This window comes from Trametes versicolor (genome assembly GCF_000271585.1).
Source record: "Trametes versicolor FP-101664 SS1 unplaced genomic scaffold TRAVEscaffold_4, whole genome shotgun sequence".
Taxonomy (NCBI): Eukaryota; Fungi; Basidiomycota; class Agaricomycetes; order Polyporales; family Polyporaceae; genus Trametes; species Trametes versicolor.
This window is the reverse complement of record NW_007360324.1, coordinates 2,773,151-2,794,228: the sequence shown is the minus strand read 5'-3', so window position 1 is coordinate 2,794,228 and position 21,078 is coordinate 2,773,151. Positions and strand designations below refer to the sequence as shown.

At 58.4% G+C, this 21,078-nt stretch overlaps 7 protein-coding genes across 7 annotated transcripts; 1 reads left to right on the top strand and 6 right to left on the bottom strand.

Moving 5' to 3' along the window:
* Positions 1 to 90: 90 nt before the first annotated feature.
* On the bottom strand, positions 91 to 5,020 carry TRAVEDRAFT_36490 (aminophospholipid-transporting P-type ATPase; the record flags this gene model as incomplete). The annotated part of the gene is made up of 29 exons (XM_008038031.1): positions 91 to 131; positions 199 to 484; positions 553 to 587; positions 649 to 747; positions 801 to 895; positions 960 to 1,209; positions 1,265 to 1,331; positions 1,384 to 1,409; positions 1,462 to 1,515; positions 1,571 to 1,617; positions 1,671 to 1,722; positions 1,776 to 1,799; positions 1,857 to 1,929; positions 1,980 to 2,019; positions 2,071 to 2,107; positions 2,160 to 2,219; positions 2,274 to 2,679; positions 2,728 to 2,877; positions 2,933 to 3,202; positions 3,261 to 3,305; positions 3,357 to 3,410; positions 3,498 to 3,594; positions 3,646 to 3,816; positions 3,873 to 3,966; positions 4,022 to 4,064; positions 4,114 to 4,266; positions 4,327 to 4,533; positions 4,592 to 4,678; positions 4,733 to 5,020. 29 exons carry the CDS (start codon positions 5,018 to 5,020, stop codon positions 91 to 93), a joined length of 3,351 nt encoding a protein of 1,116 aa, XP_008036222.1.
* A 1,643-nt stretch (positions 5,021 to 6,663) lies between these two features.
* Positions 6,664 to 8,364, bottom strand: TRAVEDRAFT_146650 (GroES-like protein). The gene is made up of 4 exons (XM_008038855.1): positions 8,001 to 8,364; positions 7,626 to 7,945; positions 7,229 to 7,564; positions 6,664 to 7,167 (listed from the first exon to the last, which is right to left on the bottom strand). The coding sequence occupies exons 1-4, from the start codon at positions 8,044 to 8,046 to the stop codon at positions 6,784 to 6,786; spliced, it is 1,086 nt and encodes a 361-aa protein (XP_008037046.1). The 5' UTR covers positions 8,047 to 8,364; the 3' UTR covers positions 6,664 to 6,783.
* Positions 8,365 to 9,878: 1,514 nt separating this feature from the next.
* On the bottom strand, positions 9,879 to 10,484 carry TRAVEDRAFT_46171 (Tautomerase/MIF; the record flags this gene model as incomplete). The annotated part of the gene is made up of 5 exons (XM_008038178.1): positions 9,879 to 9,918; positions 9,982 to 10,014; positions 10,070 to 10,173; positions 10,234 to 10,344; positions 10,413 to 10,484. The coding sequence occupies 5 exons, from the start codon at positions 10,482 to 10,484 to the stop codon at positions 9,879 to 9,881; spliced, it is 360 nt and encodes a 119-aa protein (XP_008036369.1).
* Positions 10,485 to 12,156: 1,672 nt separating this feature from the next.
* TRAVEDRAFT_36488 (uncharacterized protein) lies at positions 12,157 to 13,027 on the bottom strand (the record flags this gene model as incomplete). The annotated part of the gene is made up of 2 exons (XM_008038030.1): positions 12,157 to 12,915; positions 12,971 to 13,027. 2 exons carry the CDS (start codon positions 13,025 to 13,027, stop codon positions 12,157 to 12,159), a joined length of 816 nt encoding a protein of 271 aa, XP_008036221.1.
* Positions 13,028 to 15,248: 2,221 nt separating this feature from the next.
* On the bottom strand, positions 15,249 to 15,467 carry TRAVEDRAFT_77345 (uncharacterized protein; the record flags this gene model as incomplete). The annotated part of the gene is made up of 1 exon (XM_008038854.1): positions 15,249 to 15,467. A coding segment is annotated over one exon (219 nt), but the record flags the coding sequence as incomplete, so codon positions are not given.
* Positions 15,468 to 19,000: 3,533 nt separating this feature from the next.
* On the bottom strand, positions 19,001 to 19,754 carry TRAVEDRAFT_118814 (uncharacterized protein; the record flags this gene model as incomplete). The annotated part of the gene is made up of 2 exons (XM_008038853.1): positions 19,001 to 19,561; positions 19,626 to 19,754. The coding sequence occupies 2 exons, from the start codon at positions 19,752 to 19,754 to the stop codon at positions 19,001 to 19,003; spliced, it is 690 nt and encodes a 229-aa protein (XP_008037044.1).
* A 306-nt stretch (positions 19,755 to 20,060) lies between these two features.
* Positions 20,061 to 21,068, top strand: TRAVEDRAFT_146644 (uncharacterized protein). Its single transcript, XM_008038852.1, has 3 exons — positions 20,061 to 20,346; positions 20,410 to 20,614; positions 20,671 to 21,068. The coding sequence occupies exons 1-3, from the start codon at positions 20,068 to 20,070 to the stop codon at positions 21,009 to 21,011; spliced, it is 825 nt and encodes a 274-aa protein (XP_008037043.1). The 5' UTR covers positions 20,061 to 20,067; the 3' UTR covers positions 21,012 to 21,068.
* Positions 21,069 to 21,078: the final 10 nt, after the last annotated feature.

Sequence of the window (21,078 nt, the reverse complement as noted above, 5' to 3'; positions counted from 1 at the left end):
GTGTTTAGGGGTCCGGTATAAACGTACACAGGTCATAATTCTTCGTAATAAATGTTCATTTCGGTCGTCATCGCCCGTTCTCGCCGGAGCTTAATGCCGCGAGCGCATACTCATCGTCCTCATCGTCGGGACTACATCACAGACAGAAGTCAGCACAACGTTCCACCAGCTGATAAACGCACAAAAGCGAACACTCACACATCATGAGTCCCTTGATGTCCTTCACGCGGCCCTGCTCGACGCTCTTGCGCAGCAGCAGCACGCGCACGCTCGCCCACACGAGCAGGAGCACGCCAAACGCGACGGGGATGAGCCAGTAGAGCGGCGAGAGGTGCACGGAGCCGCCGAAGACGACGTGCAGCGGCGGCGTGTAGATGACGAACATGCCGAGGCACGCGCCCGCGACGATGCCCGCGAAGTTGTAGTAGTTGCCGACGATGGAGCGGCCGAAGGGGAAGCGGAACTTCGCTTTGACGGCGAACACCTGCGTGACGAGAGGATGTTGAGTTTCGTGCATACGGCGCAGCTACTTCTGCAGGGGATCGGACTTACGTTGAAGCACTGGATGATGAAGATGGAGAGGTAGACTGACGATGCATGCAGGTGTTAGTGGACGCCATTAGCTGCTTCCGATACGCAAGAACCCACCTATCGACTGAGCTTGCGCAAGAGCATCGACCTGCTCAGATGCGGAGAGGACGCGACCTCGACTGTTAACAAAGTCCGGGGAAGATTTGGTGAAGTAGGCTGGCGGCATGTCAGTACGATGCTCCGTGCGAGAAGCTATAGAGGGGGCTTACAGATAGATGGAGAAGCGCTGAGGGCGGTTTGTGCGCGCCGGAGGTCTCCTGGGGTGAAGCCGTTCTTGAAGAACACCACAAAGTACGCCGTCAAACTGTTGGGCCCCAAGCTATAGTGAGTATCCTTCGTACGACAGTATGGGGTTGTTGGTCACTTACGCGCCAACCATCTCAATGACGCCCGCCTCCAGATATGCGTAGCTAAGCAGCTTAGCGTCGACTAGAGTCTCATCATCGGACCTCTCCAGAGCATCCTCCCAGAAGTGACGCGCGAACGGCGCTTTCACCCGCATCATAAACCGCGAGAAGCGGCTCGGGCGTACGATCTCGTTGGTCTCGGGGTCGCGGCGGAGAGTCTTCGTGCGGCGTAGGGCACGCTTCTTCAAAGCGGTGATAGAATGGTCGTTGACTGAATATTACGGTGAGTGAATGTTTTCGTAGTGTAAGTCAACGCAAGGACGGACCTGGTCTCCGGGGAGCCATGCGCATAAGTCCATCCTCGGTTTCTGGTTTATCCCACGCAAAGGACAGCTATGCGAACAGTTTCAGCTTTGTCCTCCAGAGCTTATCCAACGGTACTCACCGCGACGAACAGCTCGAAGCCGAGATCTATTGCGCCATCAGCTAGTGCACAGGATATTCCGGGATGAGTGGTACTCACCGATGACGAGAATTAGGATAGCAGACAAGGGGAGAGGGATTGGGACGACGACATCTACCGAACGAAGGTAACTTAGCGCCTGCTAGCAATCTCTGACTGTATTGCGTACATAGAAGCTGCGGGATGACCTCAGGAGTACTATGCGAGATGGTATATCTGAACACGGGCCATGTTATTCAATGAACTAACTTTCATGCTGAGGAACTCACTGGATAGAGCGCTTCAAGTTGACGAAGATTTGACGGCCTTCGGCAACACCCTCTGCAAAGGATACCGTGAGTACAGTCCAGAATAATTGACATTGAAGTACTTACTGACTGTCGAGGCGAAGTTGTCGTCTGCATATACATAGCAGTCAGCCACAAGCGTAAGTGCGAGGGTCTGCGATGACGGACCTAGTAGAATCATGTTCGCGGCTTCTTTAGACACGTCGGAACCAGAGATGTTCATGGCAATTCCCAAGTCAGCCTGTAGCAATGTGAGTCGCGTGATAGAAGGCAGATCGTCCTTGTATCCACCTTCTTAAGCGCAGGTGAGTCGTTGACACCGTCCCCAGTGCTACGCCGTTTTGGTCAGCCGGAATACTCGTCTCAGGTCTGAAGTACTTACACGCCGACGATATGTCCGAGAGCTTGAGCCCGCTTGACTGCAACACTTCACCGTCAACATCGCACAGTGAAGCGAAGGAAAGTACTGACCAATCTCCAGCTTGTGCTGTGGCGATGTACGTGCGAATACAATCTCATTCTTGGCGAAGACTAGACGGAGAGAGGATAAGAATGTGCCCCCGCATTCATCACTGACATACGCACTTTGATCCCACTGCCATCCCTGCAGACCATCGATGTCGTCTCCATGAATTACGACAGCATCGACTTCGTCCTCGTAGATCTCGTCTACCGGCCGGCCCGTCTTCTTGCTCAACGTCTCTTTCGTCTCCCCGAGGATCAGGTTGATCTTGCGCGCAATTGCCTCCGCCGTTTTCGGGTGGTCGCCCGTAACCATCATGACCTTGATGCCCGCGAGGCGCAGCGTGCCAATTGCCTCGCGCACACCGTGCTTCGGCGGATCCTCGAGCGAGACGAGGCCGCAGAAGCAGTACTCGGAGGTCGGATACCGCGTGTCCGTCTTGGAGAACTCGTAGTCTGGGTCGTACACGTCGCTGGGCAGCAGCTTCTGGGCGCATGCGATGACACGGTGACCACGCGACGCCATGTACTACAAATAAAATGAGCGATGCACGATATAGTTGGGGGACACACTGACGTCGTATGCTTCATCGTACTCCGCCTTGAACGCGTCCGTAATTGGGACCTCCTCGCCATCCTTGAGGTAGGTTGAGCACTTCGCGAGCACACGCTCTGGAGCGCCCTTAATGTATGCAGTCAAGAGTCCCTCTTTGTGCGTCTTCTCAAGCTGTAAGAACTCATCAGCATCCACGACCACATGGATTGAATCGACGAGCACTTACAATAACCAGCGCCCACTTGTTGGAGGAGTTGAATGGAATCTCAAATACTCGCGGATGCTGCTTCTGGTACCCGTTGTAGTCCGCAATATGCTTGCCGGCAAAGCGGATGAGACCCGTCTCGGTCGCGTCTCCGAGAATCTTGCGCTGGTCGAATGGCAAGTCTGTCCGGTCGAACTTGACATGAGAGTTCAGAGCAGCGATGTCGACCATCTCCCGCATTCCCGGGCTGCTGATGGAAAACGCCTCGGTGTCCTCGGTGTCATTGTTCGACTAGATAATCGAGTGTAAGCCTAAAAATTGCGTGTCGCGAGTGATGTTCTAAGCTTACCTGGAATGCCGAGAACATCTTCAGTCCACTCCAGATGTTCGTGACCTATACGCACGAGTGAGCCGGCTTCGGGAATACAATATGGATGCAACCTGCCGTCATTTGATTCCTGGTCAACGTGCCGGTCTTGTCGGTGGCAAGCAGCGTCAGCTAAGCACAAGCTGTGAGTACGGAGGACGTCGCTACAGAATAAAGGTCATACTGAGCCTATGAGATATGTGTCAATAGAATGCGGACTGCATTATGATTGCGGTACATACCCAGAGTCTCAACACCTTGGAGATCCTTGACGAGCACGTTTTGAGCGGCCATGCGTTTTGCCGCAATAGAGAGCCTTTCGTACCGCATCAGCCGACTGCCGTACTCAAACGCAATGAGAGCTCACAGCAAGGTGACGACGGAAGGCAATCCCTCAGGCACAAACGCGACGAGGATAGAGACAGCGAACGTGACGGTCTGCTCGCCCTTGCCCTTGTAGGCGGTGGTGATACCGACCACGAAGAAGACGATGGCGAAGACAATCGCGATGGCAGAAACCAACATCACAAACCGTGCGCTATTTGAGATACGGCATGTTAGTTTGAAGGAGTATTTCACGTACGCGATACGTACATCTCCGCCGCAAGAGGACTCTGCTTTCCCGTCTCGTTACCGGTGAGCGCCGCAATTTGGCCGATCAGTGTGTGGTCGCCAGTGCGTACAACCACTACATCGTTCAGGTTAGTGAGCGGGCAACGATGTAGGCCGTAAGCGACACTTGCCTCCCCACCCCTCTCCATTGACAACAAGGGTCGAGTTGAAGAGCTGAGCAACAGTCAACATGTGTAATATACAACCTTCGTCAATCACTCACCAGATTCTCAGCTTCTACAGGTCTCGTTTGCACGCCGTCCGGTTTCGCGAAACGCTCTTGAGGCTCAGACTCTCCGGTAAGACTACTGTTGTCAATCTTCAAGTCGGATGCAGAGAATACAATGAGATCCGCAGGTGTCTTGTCTCCGGAGCGCTGCATAGGACGCGGTGAGCACACAGGTCCAGGGCTTCAATGATCATGAGTGATACTCACGACGAGCACGACGTCTCCCTTCACAAGGTCCGCAGCCGGGACAGTGGTGAGCGCCCCGTCGCGCACGACGCGGCACGAGGGCGGGATCATGGCCAGGAACGACGCGAGGATCGCCTCCGATTTCTGCAGCTGGTAGAACTCGATCAGCGCGTTTAGGAAGGCCACGCCGATCAGGATTCCGCCGAGGTACGTATTGGGGAAGTTGTCCTGGTCGCGTGCGTGTCAGACAGGGTCCACCTTCTGGAGATTACGCGACGTAACTTACTTTGAAGTCCACGCCCAGAAGGATGTACTCCAAGATTCCGGCGATAATGAGGAGGATGTTGAACATCGTCGCGAGACAGTCCCAATACTACGAGGAGAGCGTGAGCGAGTGGGTTTTATTTGGACGGCTACCATTCCGTACCTTGCGCAGCGCAGACTTCTTTTTGGGTGGCGTTAGAATGTTCGGTCCGTCGCGAGCCAGTCTGGCCTTCGCTTCGTCCGCAGACAAGCCCGGTGACTGCGTGGGGTCCTTGGGGTCGAACGCGGTGTCTAACTCGGCCTCGAGTGCCGTGAGGGTGAGCTTGTGCTCGTGGAGGTCGACCGCGTCGAGGCCCGCGTTGCCGCCCTTTTCACCAGCCTTCTGCTCAGCGAGGTCTTGGTAGCCAGCTTCGGCGAGCTCCTTCTCCTCCTTGGTCATCTCGCGCTTCATCTCGACGCCGCGCGGGCGCATGCCGTGCGGGGCCTTTTCTTGGCCATCGTCGTGGACGTACCGGTCGGGGAAGGCGACCGCGCGCGTAGCAGCGGCAGACTCCTCGTCGTGGGCCGAGTGAACGGGCTTCTCGGTGATGCCGTGGGCGTCGTCCATGGCGAAATGAGCCAGCGGCGCACGGGCGGGGTGGGGGCAAGAAAGAGAGAGGACTCTGCAGGAACGTCGCGGGAGACGAGCGGATTTATGGCGCGGGGGATGTGGGGTCCGTCTCTCGTAACTCGCCACTCGGAACTGGAGGTGCCACCCGTCGATGCTCGCGACCCGGCATCTGGGCGGATGAAATGTGTCTTATCGCGCGATTGAGGGCGCAGAAGCGGCACATGGGTCGCATGATTGGCCGCAGGACGACGTGGGGAACGGGTCCGAGCGCAGGAGCGAACGGCCAAAAACCCGCACAGGCAGAGGGCCTTGCTGCCCGCCCTTGACGGCTCCCGCACGTGACCCACCGCCAGCGGTAATCTGCATCGTCCGCGTCCAGAAGATCGCGAGGGACACTCTCGCTGCGATGTCCGTGCTTCTGCCCCGGCCTTGAGGCTGCTATCGGGCGCTGCGACGGTATTTCTGGCACCCGCGACCGCGACGATGAACTCTCCGGCGTGCGCGGTCGATCAGACGTGGCACCCCGATCTCGGGGAACGGTTCGTTTCCTCCATCGTCGGTAGCGGCCTTGCCAGCGTAGACTATGCCAAGCGCGACAGCGGGAGAGTCGAACAAGGGAAGTTCGGAGGAGGGCAAGGAGGGCGCCAACATGTGCGAATCCCGTCTTCCGTCTGGCAGACGGACAGCAGCTCGCCGGGTCTTCTCCTTCAATCTCCACCCCAAGCGCCTCTGATTCACAAGGCTAGCCCCCAGAAGTTGCTAGTGACTGCGCAGCATATTTCGGCCCCAGGAGTGCAAGTAGGTCCATAAATAGCGGCATTTGATTTGTCCAGGAGAGCACAAGATCGTCCAGCACCCAAAGAGGCTCACAGTTTGGTTTTTCATGGCAAGTGGCTATCGCGCACTTCTATGATGCCGCACGTTTGTTGCCCGCTGAAGATGCCAGGCGGTGCAAATGCACCCGGAGGCGCAATTACAATGGATGGCGCATATAGGCGCTTCCTCGAGCTTCCTAGGATCGTCGAGCTCCTGAAGAGCCTCAGAGTAAGCGTTTCATCTCGGCTATTTACAACGGAGATGCAGCTTGTACCTGTAAGTTATATTGGGTCTTCGTCCGGTAGAACTCGACCCTCGAGGGAGATCGCGTTCCAATTCGGTCTTGAAGTTGTAGGACGCGGTTCGGAGAACCGGGCCACGTGGGTCCCTGCGATCTCACCGGACTAGACGAAGGCGCATACTTCCGCCAGATAAGACACAAGGATGCTGGCGGAAAACGGTCATGGTGGTGGCAGGAAGACAGAACGAATTCTTGGACGAACGAGGGCGGAACGATGAGTTCACCGCACATCCTCTCGGCATCGTTCGGCACGCCTGCCAAACCTCCGCCAAGCCAAAACAGAAGCCCAAATACTTTGCAACAAAGAAGCACTTGAGGAAGGCGCTCGCAGTCGGCAGGGAGGTGGCTTCGTTCTCGGGTCTGTGTTGTCATTACGTGGTATGCCATGACTCTAGAAAAAAGTATACACTATGGGGGTCATACAGCTACATGTCTATGTGTCGCGCGCGCATCTATGATATCAAGGAACTGGGTATGTCCGAACCTCTCATGCGACAGGCGCGATGTCCTGCTGGAGGACGTACCGGTAGCGCACCTTGCCGGCCTGCACGCCCTCGAGCGCCTTGCCCGCGTCCTTCATCGGCAGCTCCTGGATCCAGGGCTTCACGCCCTTCTCCGCCGCGAGCGCGAGCATCTCCAGCATGTCCTCCTTCGAGCCGATGTGCGAGCCACCGAGGAGCGAGCCGTTCATCATGACGTCGAAGGGGTGGATAGCGGGGAGCGGCTGGTCGACGTCGGGCAGGCCCACGGAGATGAACTTGCCGTGCACGTACAGCATGCCGAGGAACTCGCGGATCGACACGCCCGCGGGGAACTTGTCGACGGTCGAGATGAGGATGTCGAACGTCATGCCGAGGTCCTTCCAGTAGCCCTGTATACCAAACGCAGGTCAGCAACGCGATCTTGAGCTCGCAAGGACTGCATGTGCTTACATCAACCGTCGTGTCAATGCAGTGATCCGCACCCATCGCCTTCGCGTCCTCCGCCTTCGCTGTGCCGCGCGTGAACGCGTACACCTCCGCGCCCATCGCTTTCGCGAAGAGGATGGCGTAGTGGCCAAGACCACCAATACCGATGACGCCGACCTTCTTTCCCGGTCCCGCGCCATACTCCTTGAGAGGCGAGTACACGGTGACACCGGCGCAAAGCATCGACGCGGCGTGACGTGACTCTACCGCGTCGGGGATGGGAAAGACGAAACGCTCGTGCGCGCGGATGCCGGTCGCGTAGCCACCCTGGGTGATCACACCGTCGGCGTATTCGTGGTTCTATAACCCAGGAGCAAGCTGTAAGTACATGCATTAGTCGCGGTGGCGGAGAGGTACTCACGTATGTGTGGATCATCTTCGGGCAGTAGTTCTCGTAGTTGTCGTTGCACGCGCGGCAGTCGAGACAGCTCCCGACCTGCGCGCCGACACCAGCGCGGTCGCCGGCTTTGAGGCTCTTCACGTTCGCACCGACGCGCGTGACTTTTCCGACGATCTCGTGGCCGACGACAAGTGGGAGATGCGACTGTCCCCACCCGCCGGTAAGCGTGTGAAGGTCAGATCCGCAGACACCACAGTGGGTAATTGCGATCTCGACGTCGTCAGGGCCGAAAGTTTTGGGCCGGAAGGAGGTGACGGAGAGGGTCGACCACGCAGACGGGTCTATCGCGCAGTATGTCAGAACGGAAGTTCATGCAGTTGCACCAAGCATGCTTACCGGTCATCGCGTAACCCTTGAACTCGAGCTCGTTCTGTGCGGACATTTTTGCAGGCGGTGTCGTGAGAGGGTGTGATAGGAAGTGAAAACGGCGAATGGGAGGGAGGTGATATGAGCTGTCTCTGGGTGCGCCAGGGCTCTATATACCCCCGCCACAAGATAGCAGGTGCAAAACGCGTCGCATTTTCGAGGCGGCTGAGTAAATGCCGCGCCGCTCGATGGGTGGCCGGTTACCGACGTCAAGGACGCGCGCGTGTTGCATAAACGTATGCCGATCGGATGCTGCGATGAGGGAGTAGGTGCCGTGGTGCAGGCACCTCAGCGCACCGAGGCTTGGTAGATCGATGATGCGTCGAGGGAGCGGACATTCTAGCAAACTCCAGTAGTAAGCATTGGCTACACGTTGTACCTGCGAAGTTGCGGGCGGCCATCTCGCTCGACCGACGTGGCTTTACGACTATCCGCGGCGGGCACTTCATGCGAGGAAACTAGAGGGCCGCCGCGCGGATGTATTTTGCCTTCGCCGAGAAAGAAAAATATACGGTGCGTGGAGGCGGAGGAGGAGTGCGTCCGGCGGTCGTGACGTAACGGAGCGGTCCATTTGGGGGCGATCGGCCGCCACGTGTGGAAAGATCGCCGCCATGCCCGCCGGTCGGGACCCAAAAGGGCCCGGCGATTTCATCCAAAACCCCGATATGGTAAGAGCGCGTCCCCGGCCGCCGCCAACTGCGTGGACGGCATTGCAGATTGCCGTACCGGTGAGGGGCATGGGAGTGCTGAGTGTTGTTTCTGTATCGATGTTAACGCAACCTTTACGAGCGTCGACTTCTGAGCGTACAAATTTTGTTGAACTTCTTCTCCGACCGGCTTGCTATTATTGCTTGTGCACTTGGTCAGCCTCATGAACTTCAGCAGAGGTCAGCGACATACTAAGCAGGTTCGGGTTGGGCTCGGGCTGCGTGTGCGTTAGCTTGTTGGGTGCTGCGGGTGCACTGCAGGGGACGACGGCTCGCCGTTGCGGGTCTGCCAGGGCTGGCGGTTCGCGTTGGAAGACATGCATGCATGGAAGTGACGGCCTGGTGGGATGGGGTGGGGCCCGGGGAATCTTTCTAAGGGCGCGACTAGCCATAGGTGAGTTCGCCTTCCTCAAGTTCGCTGTGCCCTTATAGCTCCCTGACGAGCTTCTGGCCTTCTAGTTAGCTTCATGTCATGTCGCGGTCCTTCACACCGGCATTATTCGGTGCTGATCGCCCACACACTCAGTGACACTGGGCGATGAGGTGTCGATCGGCGATGCCCATCTGGGAGGTGTCTCGGGGACAGCGCAGTTTTGGCTGCACACAGGTAACTCGTCTGGATCATTACGTGGATACGAGTGGATTGTGCATCCATTCCATGCGACTTAGGTCTTATACATCTGGTACAAGCCTCATGAACGCGAGAGAGCTTCAGGTGCAGGCAGGGTACAATGATCGCGGGCGCCAACAAGTCGGTGAAGAAATGATCGCAAAAGAAGCTTTGGTGCTCGATCTGCCCGGCTTCTGTGTGAAGACACATTGCCACACATCGGTGACATACGCCACTCTTGGAGTGCTTTTAGCATAGCGATCTGCAGTGCATGATACTTATCTTACGCTTCATACCGATTATTCAACTAGCTCTTCGATCGGTGACAGATTCTGCCATTCAACGATAGAACTCCGAGTCAATCTCAAGGCAAGGTGCCGAAATCATACACAACGACCGCTGAGGAAAGAAACGGTATCCTGATACTAGTAACTGATATACAAATAAACGAGTGAGTCACTTTACGTACTGAGTTTCGGGAGTGTCGACCTTCGATGGTGTAAATAGAGGGAACGGCGACGCGCCGTACGATCACTTGCGGAAAATAGCTCCGATGGTGGTCGAGCTGAAGCTGGAGGACATATTGTTGTCAGCACGATGCGTCCTAAAATCCGCCCCCCGAGGTCGAACGTACCCCAAGAAATCGGGTCCAGGGTCGGAGAACGCGCTGGAAATTCCGTTCGTCAGCTTGGCGACTGTGTGAAGTATGTCAGAGAACTTACATGTAGCCACGAGTGTCCTCAACGGCGAGCTTCTCCTTCAGAAAGGCGGCGAATACCTTGGAGAGCTCCTGGTTGTTCTCGGGGTTGATGTTCCCCAAGCTCGTCTAAAGAATCAGCGTAATCACTACCGCACCGGTGAAAACGATGATAAGATAAAAACTCACGATCGAGAGGATGAAAGCGGGGTCAAACGTCCCGGCGAATGTGAGGTACTCTTGGTGTACGTATGACACCGAGACGTATCCCTCGGGCTTTTCCAGGGTCTTGGCCGCAAACTGTAGATCGGGACGATACAAATCTTTAGATCACCATGTCACCGCCGGCGGACGGCGTGCGCTCTCACCTTGGAAAATTCGAGGCTGAAAGCCTTCGGGTCGGCAACCGCGACGTTCGTCTTGAGTTCGAGAGCAGGCATGTTGAGTGTGGATGTAGGATTCGACGTCGGGGAGCTTTTGTGGGGGTCCGGGCTCCGAGAGTCACCGAGCGATGGGTGGACCGGGTTGCTGACTCTTCGTCTGTGGGCTGCGCTGTACGCCGAAAGGTTCAACCGTTCGCAATATAAAGACACCCTTTGGCGTTGATTGTGGGCTTGGAAGGCGCATGGCGCGTCCGTGTGAGAAGTTTAGCCCCGCAATGGCACTGTGCACCGGCCTTCGCGCTGTGTGTTACCCGGACCATAGCCTGCGCGGGCGAAGAGTGGCAGTGGTTGCTCCGAGTCGTATAGAAACAGAGGCAACGAGCGGGAATCAACAGAATTGTACGACGCTCACGGTCAAGACTAGCATGAAACATTTGTTCGGTGGGTACGCGGCTTTGCGACTATTGCGGGTCAGAACTTTGAGCCGACCTTGAGTCGAGGAGATAGAGGTGGCCGGCGGCCCGAACACTCGGCGCGTCGCGCGTATAAACGCGGCCGGCGGCGCTTCGCGGGAGTTCGTGACCGCGATCTGCCGCTGCCGCCGACGCTCCGGGTTACGACTGCAAACGCCTTCGAAATCGCAGCTCCGCGGCTCCCACTAGCATAATGAAGGAGTCGTGCTAGCCAAAAAATCTGACCCCCTTCGTGGCGCTATATAGCCTCACCTCTTTTTTCTCGGGCTACGACTCGTCCTTGTGCATGCGGGTGGCCGCCGCGGGGTGCGCACAACGATGGCTTCAACGGCAGTATCTAGTACACACGAATTGAATGTTGCGTACCCTCCTACAGTTGTTCGGTCGAAGACGAATATTTCAGATTACAGTGCAGCCTGGGCTGCTCTAGGCAGCGTTATATTACAGTCAAGTATCTGATCCACCGATCGCTGACAGAGTAGACACGCCGACCGAGCGGCGTGGTCACATCGACTTGCGCGGCGAGCCACTACGGTTGGATTTTTGGCTTCCAGAACACGCCTGCAAGGAGTTAGACAAAGCGTTCAGACGGTGTAAAGATATGACGGAGCGTGTAGGGGTTTTCTCGACGTCTATTTCATCAACGGATGGAGAACGTCATGTCACCACCACAGGGTGAACTGGAGCTGACAAGACATCCCGAACGCCACCATCGGTTGTGAATTCGTGCTAACCGTAGAGAGGTGGAGCCAATGGAAGCTGGACCTCCGCGTGCTACCAGAACGTAGATTGAGAGTCTGCGTGCGTGCCGCAATATATACTGATGAGCCTTCATACATCATGAGGTGGCATGTCCGGTCGTGAGGTCTGTAGCGAGGACATGAGCAATAATGGGCGAGGATAGAAAGCCGCGCTCACCATCGTGAGGAGGCACAATGACAGACGGGGATGTAAGGCTCGGAAAAGAGGGCGATACGGGTAGCGCGGGACAGGGTTCCAGCACAATGGGCAGCGGAGTGGGTGGTACATACAGTGTGCACGGTACACGGTACACGATGCACGATACACGATACACGATACACGGTGAAACAGAGGCGGTAAGTGTACAACAGGAGGAAGATTAGGCAGGCGATAGGGCATGAAGTCATAAGGAAGCGTTTCGGGAGACAAAACACTAGCGAACGGCGGACGAGACCGATCGTATCATGAAGGGAAGCGGAAGGTTCACCGTACACCGATCCGGCGCGCAAGCCTCCTCAGAGGCTCTCCTTGAATTTCGTACCATTCTCGAATTTCTGCATGGAGCGGACACGGCCGCCGTCGATGTCCTCGCCGCGCCACGAAGTCCCTGCAGGCACCGAGAAATGCCTTTCATCTTGGTCCGCGGACGGGCCCCGCGCACGCTCAGGGGTGGGGATGACCGTGGTCTGCGGAACTTGAGACACCCGGGACGATACAGGGGCCATGTGAATGCTAGAAGATCCCTCATCATCGTGCTCAGACTGCAGCAGCGACGTCCCAGGCGATATCGAGGAGGGTGCCTTGTAATAGGCCGCGTCCGGCGCGCTAAGCTCGACCTCGACGGAGTCCGCGCTCATGCTGCGTGCGACGTCCTGTGCGGACGGGCGGCTCGCGAACGACGCGGGGTACTGGTCGTGTGCCCGATCGCGTTCCCTGAGCGAGTGGAAGGGGTTCGGGATGCGGTCGTCGGACGCGTCCCATTCGTCCTGGTCCTCCCCCTCGGACGCTTTCACCCAGCCCTCCCGCCTGCCGAATAATCGGGCCAGGCGCTCGCGGATGCCGGGCGGCCCTATAGGAGCCTCCGCGGAGAAGTCCCGATCGCGCGCGCGGGCTCTTCGTGCGCGGCGCTCGTGCGAGGTCGGGTCATGGTTTCGGAGGAGGATGAAGATGCCGATGCAGGAGGAGAGGAAGATTACAACGAGGAAGATGACCACGGCAATAAACCCGCCGAACGAGCCGCCGATTTCTGGTCGACTTTCTTCCACGTCCGCGCTCTTTAAGTGGACGTATGAGCATCAAACTGCGTAATGTGTATATTTTCACACATACCAGTGGGAGTGGTGTGCCTATGGGGGCGTACTGGTCTGCTTGTCGAGCCAGGGGCATTACGTCAATGGTGCGCGTTAGGCGCTCGTTGATTGGTATCGAGTGGGGGTAAAGTGTGTCCCTGATAGCTCCCAGGGCAGCTGAGATGGGTTTTGTCGTCGAGAGAGAGGAGACAGCGGTGGGCGACGTGGAGGTTAGGTATGGCTGCGTCCGACGTCGTGCATGGAGAGGACAGGAAGAGAGCAGCCGTGCGGACGCGGGCTCGCGCGGGCCCCACCTAGCCGCCGCCTGCATTCCTCGAGTTTCCCATGCTATTTGCATTTCCGCCGATAACCCCCCGAACGGGTGCGAAACGTCCGATAACGTTTACGTCAAGCCCACGGCGCTCTCGACCAACAGGGCAACTTTCTCCTCCAGCCCTGGACACGCTGCGCTTCCACCCCACCACACACTGACACGTTGCACGCTCGTCACTTGTTGGTCCATGATGGTGCACGATCCTCGGAAAGGCTCTGCTAGCAGTGCCTCGGCGTCGTGCGCGTTCGCTAGCAGCCAGGTGAGTTCAGTCGGGACGTGGCAGGCGGTGTGTTCACTCTAAGTAACGGAGGCTGCCATTTCAGAGACCCAGGGTATAGTGGACACGCGCGCCCGCGAGGGGCGCCACGGTCAAGCCTAATGTACAGCACGGAGAAGGGGGGAGGAGGCCCAGAGGCCGTAATTGTATAGATACACAGAAGGGGTGGGAGGTGAGTCCAGAGGGGCCCAAGCCACTATGCTACAGGGTGTTTCGAACCGGAATCGTCCGTCGTCAACATGTCGTCAAAACATAACGCATATCGCGCCGCATACGAAGTCGTGAAGATCATAGAGCAAAGCAGTGGTGCCGACCGCGCGGTCGGCGCATACGGCCAACGCGTCGCGCCTACTCCTGCGCGCTGGCCTCGGGGAACAGCGCGGCGTAGTCGACGTCGAACGACGGCATACCGTAGTTCGTCGCCTCTGCGCCACTGTTGCCGATGCCGAACTGGCGGAGGCCGAGGGAGTAGCACTCGAGGTCGAGGTCGGCGGAGAGGTCGTACGGGTCCAGGTTGGGGACAGGTATGTTCTGCTGCGGCTGCGGCTCCGGCATTGGGAACTCCACGCTGAGGTCGTCCAAGGCAGGGCCGGCGCTGTGGATATTTTGAGGGAAGCCATGGAACCGGGGCGTATAGTCCAGGTCGGCCTCGGGCATGGCGAGCGTCTCGTGCATGTTCTGCGGGTTCCTCATCCAGTTGTCGTTGTCTACGATGAGCTGGAGGTTGTGCGGCTGCGGCTGCGGCATCTGCACCACCTGGGAAGACGACGAGGAAGACGAAGGATCGGCCCGCGGGACCATGCGCGCCGTCACTAGGTCGTCCCTCGCCCAGCCGGAGAGCGACGAGGTAACAACCGTGAGGGGGGAAGGAAGGGTGGAGATGGTGGCAGCACGTCGGCGCCGCTCGAAGAGTGGGCTGGCGGGCGGGGGTGGGTATGCGAAATTGGTCGAAGAAAGCAAGGTCGAAGGATCAATGGAGGACGACGCCTGCAGCTCTGGCATGCCTTGGCCTGGACTCGGGGTCTGAGGCTCCGGCATGAAGTGGCCATCGGGACCTTGAAGCTGGTCAAGCGGTCAGCTGAGTGCTATAACGTATACCCGCGAACGGCTTACCGAACTCTCGAAGTTGCCAGGCGAGGGCTGTTCCGACGGTACCCCGAGGTACACTCCATGATACCGCTGCTCGCTCGGAGCGGATTCGAACGAGAAGATGCTCGTGTCGTCGGACTCCGAGTACTCGTCCCCCAAGTTGACGTAGTCCCACGGCGAGTACGGCGGCATATCGCTGTGCGAGAAGGACCGCTTCGGCGCGATAGGGCGGTGGTCAGCCGCCAAGGATGGCATCGATAGCATCGCTGTCTGCGACAAGTACGTGCGATTGGGAGGAGGTGGGAAGATCGGCGTGTAATCAAGGCGCGCAGGAAGCGAATCAGAACGCGACTGCAGACCCGTCGGCACACTCGAGGTGAGTGGGTTCGACTCTTCGCTCAACGGCGTCCCGGGCAGCTCCGGCGACGACGACGAGCCGGCGCTCCCGGGTGTCGGGCAGTTGAAGGGGGCCGGCGAGGGGGCATGCGAGGGGGCACGCGAGGGGCGGTCGCGCTTCTTCAGGGCGCGTCGGCGCGAGGTCTTGCGCACGAACTCCTCGACCTGCTCGCGACGCGAGAGCAAGGCGGGGTGCTTGCGCGGCTCGCTCCGACGCTTCCTTGGGCGGAAGACGTAGTTCGGGTATGCGGAAGCGTGGCTGAGGGCCTCGTCCTTGGCCCTCACAAACCACGGTTCCTTCTCGTCCATGGAGAGGGACCTCCACGCGTCTCCGGCGCGCTTGGAGAGCGTCTTCTCCTTGTTGTCGGAGGGATCGTTCTCGGCCTTGTGCTCGGTGACGTAGTCCCTACGGAAGAGGATGAACGCGTTAGGAGGACGCGGGGCCCAGGACGGGTCTTGCTGGCGCTTTGCCTTATTTCGGCGCGCCGAGGTGGGGTTGTCGTAAGGTTGATATGATGAGGAAGAGGTATCTGTCGTATCTGTCGCGTCGGAGATGCTGCGCGGACGCACAGCGGAGTCGAGCGAGAGGCTTCTAGGGATGGGGTTGCGGACCGCGCGAGGGGTGGTGCTCGCGAGGGGCAGTGAGGGGTGTGCGTACAGAGGGTGCGAGTAGGGTGATGAGGTCGTGGAAATGGTCGTATAAAATGGCTCGTGGCTGTCGTTAGAGGGTGCCCATCCGCAGACGGTCCCTGCTCTAGTGGGGGGCGCGAACATGGCGAGGGGCGGGGAGAAGGAGATCAGGAGCGTCGCGGGAGCTGTTGCACGCGCGAACGGCCATGATATTTAATACGCGGAGCATCCCCTGTGTCGGGAGGTCGCTCGCAGCCCCGGCTGAGTTTGGTGGTGCAGTCCGAATCCCAGCACCCCGCCGGCCAGACCGTTCCTTTGTTCGCTCCGCGCTCGCAGCGGGCGCCTCCCCGTCGGCGTTCAAATCAAGTCGAATCGTCGATCGAGGTCCAACAAAAGGAAGCTGATGCAATCTCCGATCTGCCCCTCGGCACGCGCAGACGCCCGGCAACGCCATGAGGCTATCGACCTCCGTTCCAACTCAGCTCCTCCCTCCGTCCCAATTCAGCCCTTCCGCCCCCCGCCCCTCCCCGCGCGCGGCACCGAGCCGCACAATGCGCTCGAAATTTGCGCGTCTGGGCCCGTGCGGGGCGCGGTGGCGAACAGGCCGCTCGGCAGAGGTCCATGGGGCACGCAGGGGGCCCGTGCGGAACGACGGATACCCCCTACTTACGCGGTGGCACATATCAGAAAGTGAGCGCTGGGTGGCATAAGCAATGCGAGACGTGCAGCGAATGCGCGTCCCTGGCCGGTTGATGTGTCGGACTTTGACCGTAAGTGACCTTTCTATAATGAAATCGAGGGATTCGCGGCCCGCGCATCATCAGCGGTGGACTAACTCGACGATCAAGACAGAAGGCGCACGATACTGGGAAGCGCGGCGAACGGCTCATCTTCTCCGTTACCGGTTTACCACTTTTGGGAGCAGCTCTACTGAACACCCCGAATCTTCCGGGCGGTTAACGGGCTTTGAACTCGCTCGCATCAGTAATAAAATCATTCCAGCCTCCTGCGCTCGGCTACCATGATGCAATAAACGTCATCACCGCGCCGTAATGATTCTAGCCTCCCGCGTGCCATGGGGATGTTGCCATTGACGGAACTTCACGTCTCACAGTGGAGCGCAGAAGTCGCGCAATGCAGGGGTAGGACTCCTCAGTTCTCGCATTGTTCGTCGTGTAGTCGCAAGGCTTTGGGGTCCCATAGGAAGCGGCATCGGACCAATAGCGACCGGGGAAGTCGCCAGAGCCCAGAACCATATAATCAGCTGCTACTCCCGGTTGCGGATAGGCTGATGCGCAGGACCCCTGCGGAGTTCCTCTCCGTCAGCCCAATCGTGCCACGCGACAACGTGTCGAACGGACGCACCCGGGATCCCAAGTTTCTAGAGTGGCACAGCACCCGCTGGGACAAGACGCCTCCACCCGCGCAGACCCGCGCCCGGCATTGAGAGCCTTTTTCGGCGACCATGGCCAGGATAGAGTTTGCGTGAGCTCCTATACATCGATCGGGGTCCCGTCCACGCGGCCAATACTCAGCGCACCCCGGCATCGCAGCGCGCAAGGGGCGTGTCTTCGCGGGAGAACGCTCCTTCGGAAGGTGGCATCCAGGGCTAGGAGAACAGGCTTTCTAAGGGACTGGCTAGCCCAAAGACTGCAAGGTCCCCCGTCCGCGTGGCATCTCACGCCGGGTCCGAGCCCGCGAGGTCAGGGGAGGACATTGTGAAACAGCCGCCATCTGAACGTACAGATGCCCCGGCGCAGTCCGTCCTATCCCAGCCCATCACCCGTCATATGTTCACGGGAAGGACCCGTGCGCATCCCGACGGCTACGCGAGGGTGGCACGCACATGCAAGGAGGACGAATTAGGTCGCAATAGCACCCAGATGCGCGGTACAGCTGCGTGGTATGCTGCCACCGAGATCCCACAGATTCGGGGGAGCGACCCCAAAAGCGAGTGCTGGAACTCTCAGGGAAGGGTCCAGGGTTGACGGTGGTTAGACAGCCGGTAGGCTCGGATCCGGGACCACCGAAGCGTGCGATTGAAAGACCGATATCCAGCAGGAGGCGAACAAGCGAGGATAGGAGTGCCGCCGCTGCGTTCTTCGATCAGCACGGCGCGGAACCGAGAGTTTAGTATAGGCTGGACATAGTGCTCACCTCTACGGATTCCTCAGGACGACGAGCTGGCGGCCAGGGATGCAGAGTCGAGGTACCTGGGGATTTCATTGCGCCAGGGCGAACAGATCAAACAGCGCGGCCCTGCCCCCGCAGCCTAGCGTGTTCCCGCGACCCCAGCGACTGCCGCGCGACGCCTCATAGGCCACCAGTCGCCCAATGAGCAGTGAAATATGCAATCATGAGGCGCACTCCTAGCCCTAGGGTGGTCGGGAGTCCAGACCATATGGGTACAATCGGGGGGCGCGGATCTTAGATTAAGGGCCTGATCGACGGCTTCCACAGCGATGCGAGTGGCACGGGACGAATATGCCATGGAAGGCGGGTTGTAGCCCGGACTGTGGGACGGCTGCAGCGCATAGGCGATTGCAGTGAGGATTCTTCACGTAATGTGGTGGGACAGTTACGTCTTCAAGAAGGAAGAAGGAATGGAGAGCGTATACAAGTGTCCACACTGCGTTGAATTGTAAGGGCTGAGCGGCGGTGATGGACAGCCATGGGAAACCAGGGAAGGACTCGCAGGCGTCTTCTGATCGCCTCGCCGATGGATGTTATTGTGACGGAGTGGGATTCAAGCGGAGCATTGAAGGAGGCGGAGTTGCTGAGCTGTTCAGCTGCACCAGTACGGTAAGGGCATGGGCAGACGCCGCCGACGGTCTTAGTTGCCTTGGCGAGCACCGAAGGATTCGTAGAATCATGAAGATTTGTTCGCTCCGCGACGCACTTGGTTCTCATCACCTGTCGTAGTGAGGAGGACTATCGATGATCCCTGAGTGGCAGAGCTCCATTAGAACCGCACACACACCATGCGTCAGGCCGGTGTGCGAGTGGGAGTAACCGCCGACGCTGACGACAATTGGTGTTTAGAGGGCGGTGGCACTGAGGGGCCATATGGCTCGGGTCGAAGGTCACCGGCCAACGTCTGTGGCAGATCTAATCTGCCCTCTCCGACCCCAACCGGAGAAACGCCTAGTTATAAGCATCAGTACACATGGAATAGCTGATGTAGAAACTAGACATGCCTCGGACATTTGCGCGAATCGATCGTATGCTCACTACCGGATTAACACCGGCAAACACGCCGTGCGCACCCCGCATTGCTTGAGAAGCGCAGGCGCAGGATATACGGTTCACATTGGTGGCGAATAGCGAATAGATTGGAATTGCTTTCAATACCAATAGAACGGGGACATAGAGAAAGCGGCCCTGAATCTATCAGCGTGGGACGCGAACACCATCAGCGGCTCCCTCCACATGAAGAACATCCCAGTTGCGACCGGGAGCACGCCGCCCAGGAAGGCTCCAATGGTGCGGGACCTCTTCGTGCCCGGGGGGCCACCCAGGTAGGGCCGCAGCCACGTATTCCAGATGATAGCCATCCCTTCTGACGCGTGCCAGGCGACGGCCGCGGTGAAGCCCAGGTAGCCGAGCCAGCTCCTCCAGGGCCAACTCTGGAGACCGAATTTGACGTATTCGAAGTCGAGCTCTGAGGGGCCGACAGCGTAGATGGGCGGGGCGGGGTCGGTTGGGGCGACACGGTGGGTGTAGAAGTGCAGAGCGACGATGACCGCGGTAGTGTAGCCGGTCACGCTGAGGATGCTGCTCAGCCGGCGGGCCGGCTTCGGGGCGAGGACACGCTTGAGGAATGCGGAGAGAGGATGAATGACAAGCGGCGCGAGCACGAGGTACTTCTCGCCGAACGGCGTCTGGTAGTATTCTCTGCCGAGCAACTGTTGCGCCAACGGTTCAATTCAAACCGTTCAACCACGCGCTGGGAGCTTGAGCACCACTCACCATGACTTGGGAGGCTAAGGACGTCCCCCCGAGGTTTGCCATGACTGGGGCGGTCAGATGAATGAGAGCAAACGTAGTGATGAACGGCGCCGACCCATGGGCGATCCGGGTCAACGCAGGCTGCGTCATGAGGGTGAGCCGTCGCAGGAAAGACCTCTCGCCGTTTGGTGGTGCATCCGTCATGGTGGGCGATAGACAACCTGCGTTACAGCACCTGCCCTCCTTTTCGGACAAACTGGAGCACTGCGGTCAATGCGAAGTCGCCAAGAGTCGCCAGTCGTGAGAGTCGGCCACAAGCCGTGAGACGCGCGTCGTAAATCGCCGTCGGCTATTGGGTGTTGCCGGTGGTTTGTTTGGTTCAGAGGCTCTTGCCAAACAACCGCTTCCTAATGCGGAACTCATTAATTTGTACCACCACCACCTTCTCCTAAGCGCCCGCACTATGAGCTCCTCCAGCTCCTCTTCCTCCTCTCCTGAGCCACCGAGTCTCCGAGATATCTCAAAGAAGTCGAACAAAAAGCAGAAGATCTCGAAGGAGGCCCAGGCAGCCTCAACGGCTGACCAGCATGGCAAGAACGAGGGCAAAAACCCTAACTGGGACTATCAGCAGCCAGACGGGTACAAGGCCATGAGCCTGAAGGTAGACAACAGCACTTTCGACTGGGACGCTATTAAGAACGACGACAATTTGGAGCTTTGGGTGGTGCGGGTACCAGAAGGGGTGCGTCGGAAACGCGTATTGCTTCGTGCTCAGTGATGCTAATGTGACGCGCCGTTTTCGTAGCTGAAGCCCAAATACCTCCAGGAAGCCAAGCTCGAGCTATCATCTTCATCAAAAACTGCGCGAGTAGGCTCTATCGACCGCAAGAGCACAACGTTCGACGTCTGGAATCTGGGAGAGGACGATGCGGACACAATTGGCGGCGAGGAGCTGCGCGGGATCTCCGCGCTCGTGCCGAGGAGCAAGCATGGAGGCAAGCTCTTCCAAGGTACGTATCTTTCTCCGCGGCGCTCCTTCTCGCGCTACAACCGCTATTTCCACCAGCACCCAAACCCATCGCCCGCCGCCTAGTCGTGTCGGCGCGCCCTACCCTCCCCACGCCCCAGTCGTCTCCCGAAGGCTCCCCCGTCTTGCACCAAAATCCTCCGCGACCTAGACACCCCACGGAGCTCCTCACGCATCGGTTCATGCCACTAGGCTCGCTCGCACCTATAGATGGCGAAACAGAAGCGGCTATGGACGTAGACGTACCTGCGCCCACACAATCAAAGTCGCGCAAGGAAAGCACGCAAACGGGTGGAGAGGATGGGGAGGCGCCGCGGAAGAAGCGGAAGAGCGGTATGGAGTCTCCGAAAAAGTCGAAGAAGACCAAGGCTGTTTCATAGCATTCTTGTCTTACCACATACGCCTTACTGGCGTCATCGGCTGCAATTCATCCATCGTATCACACCT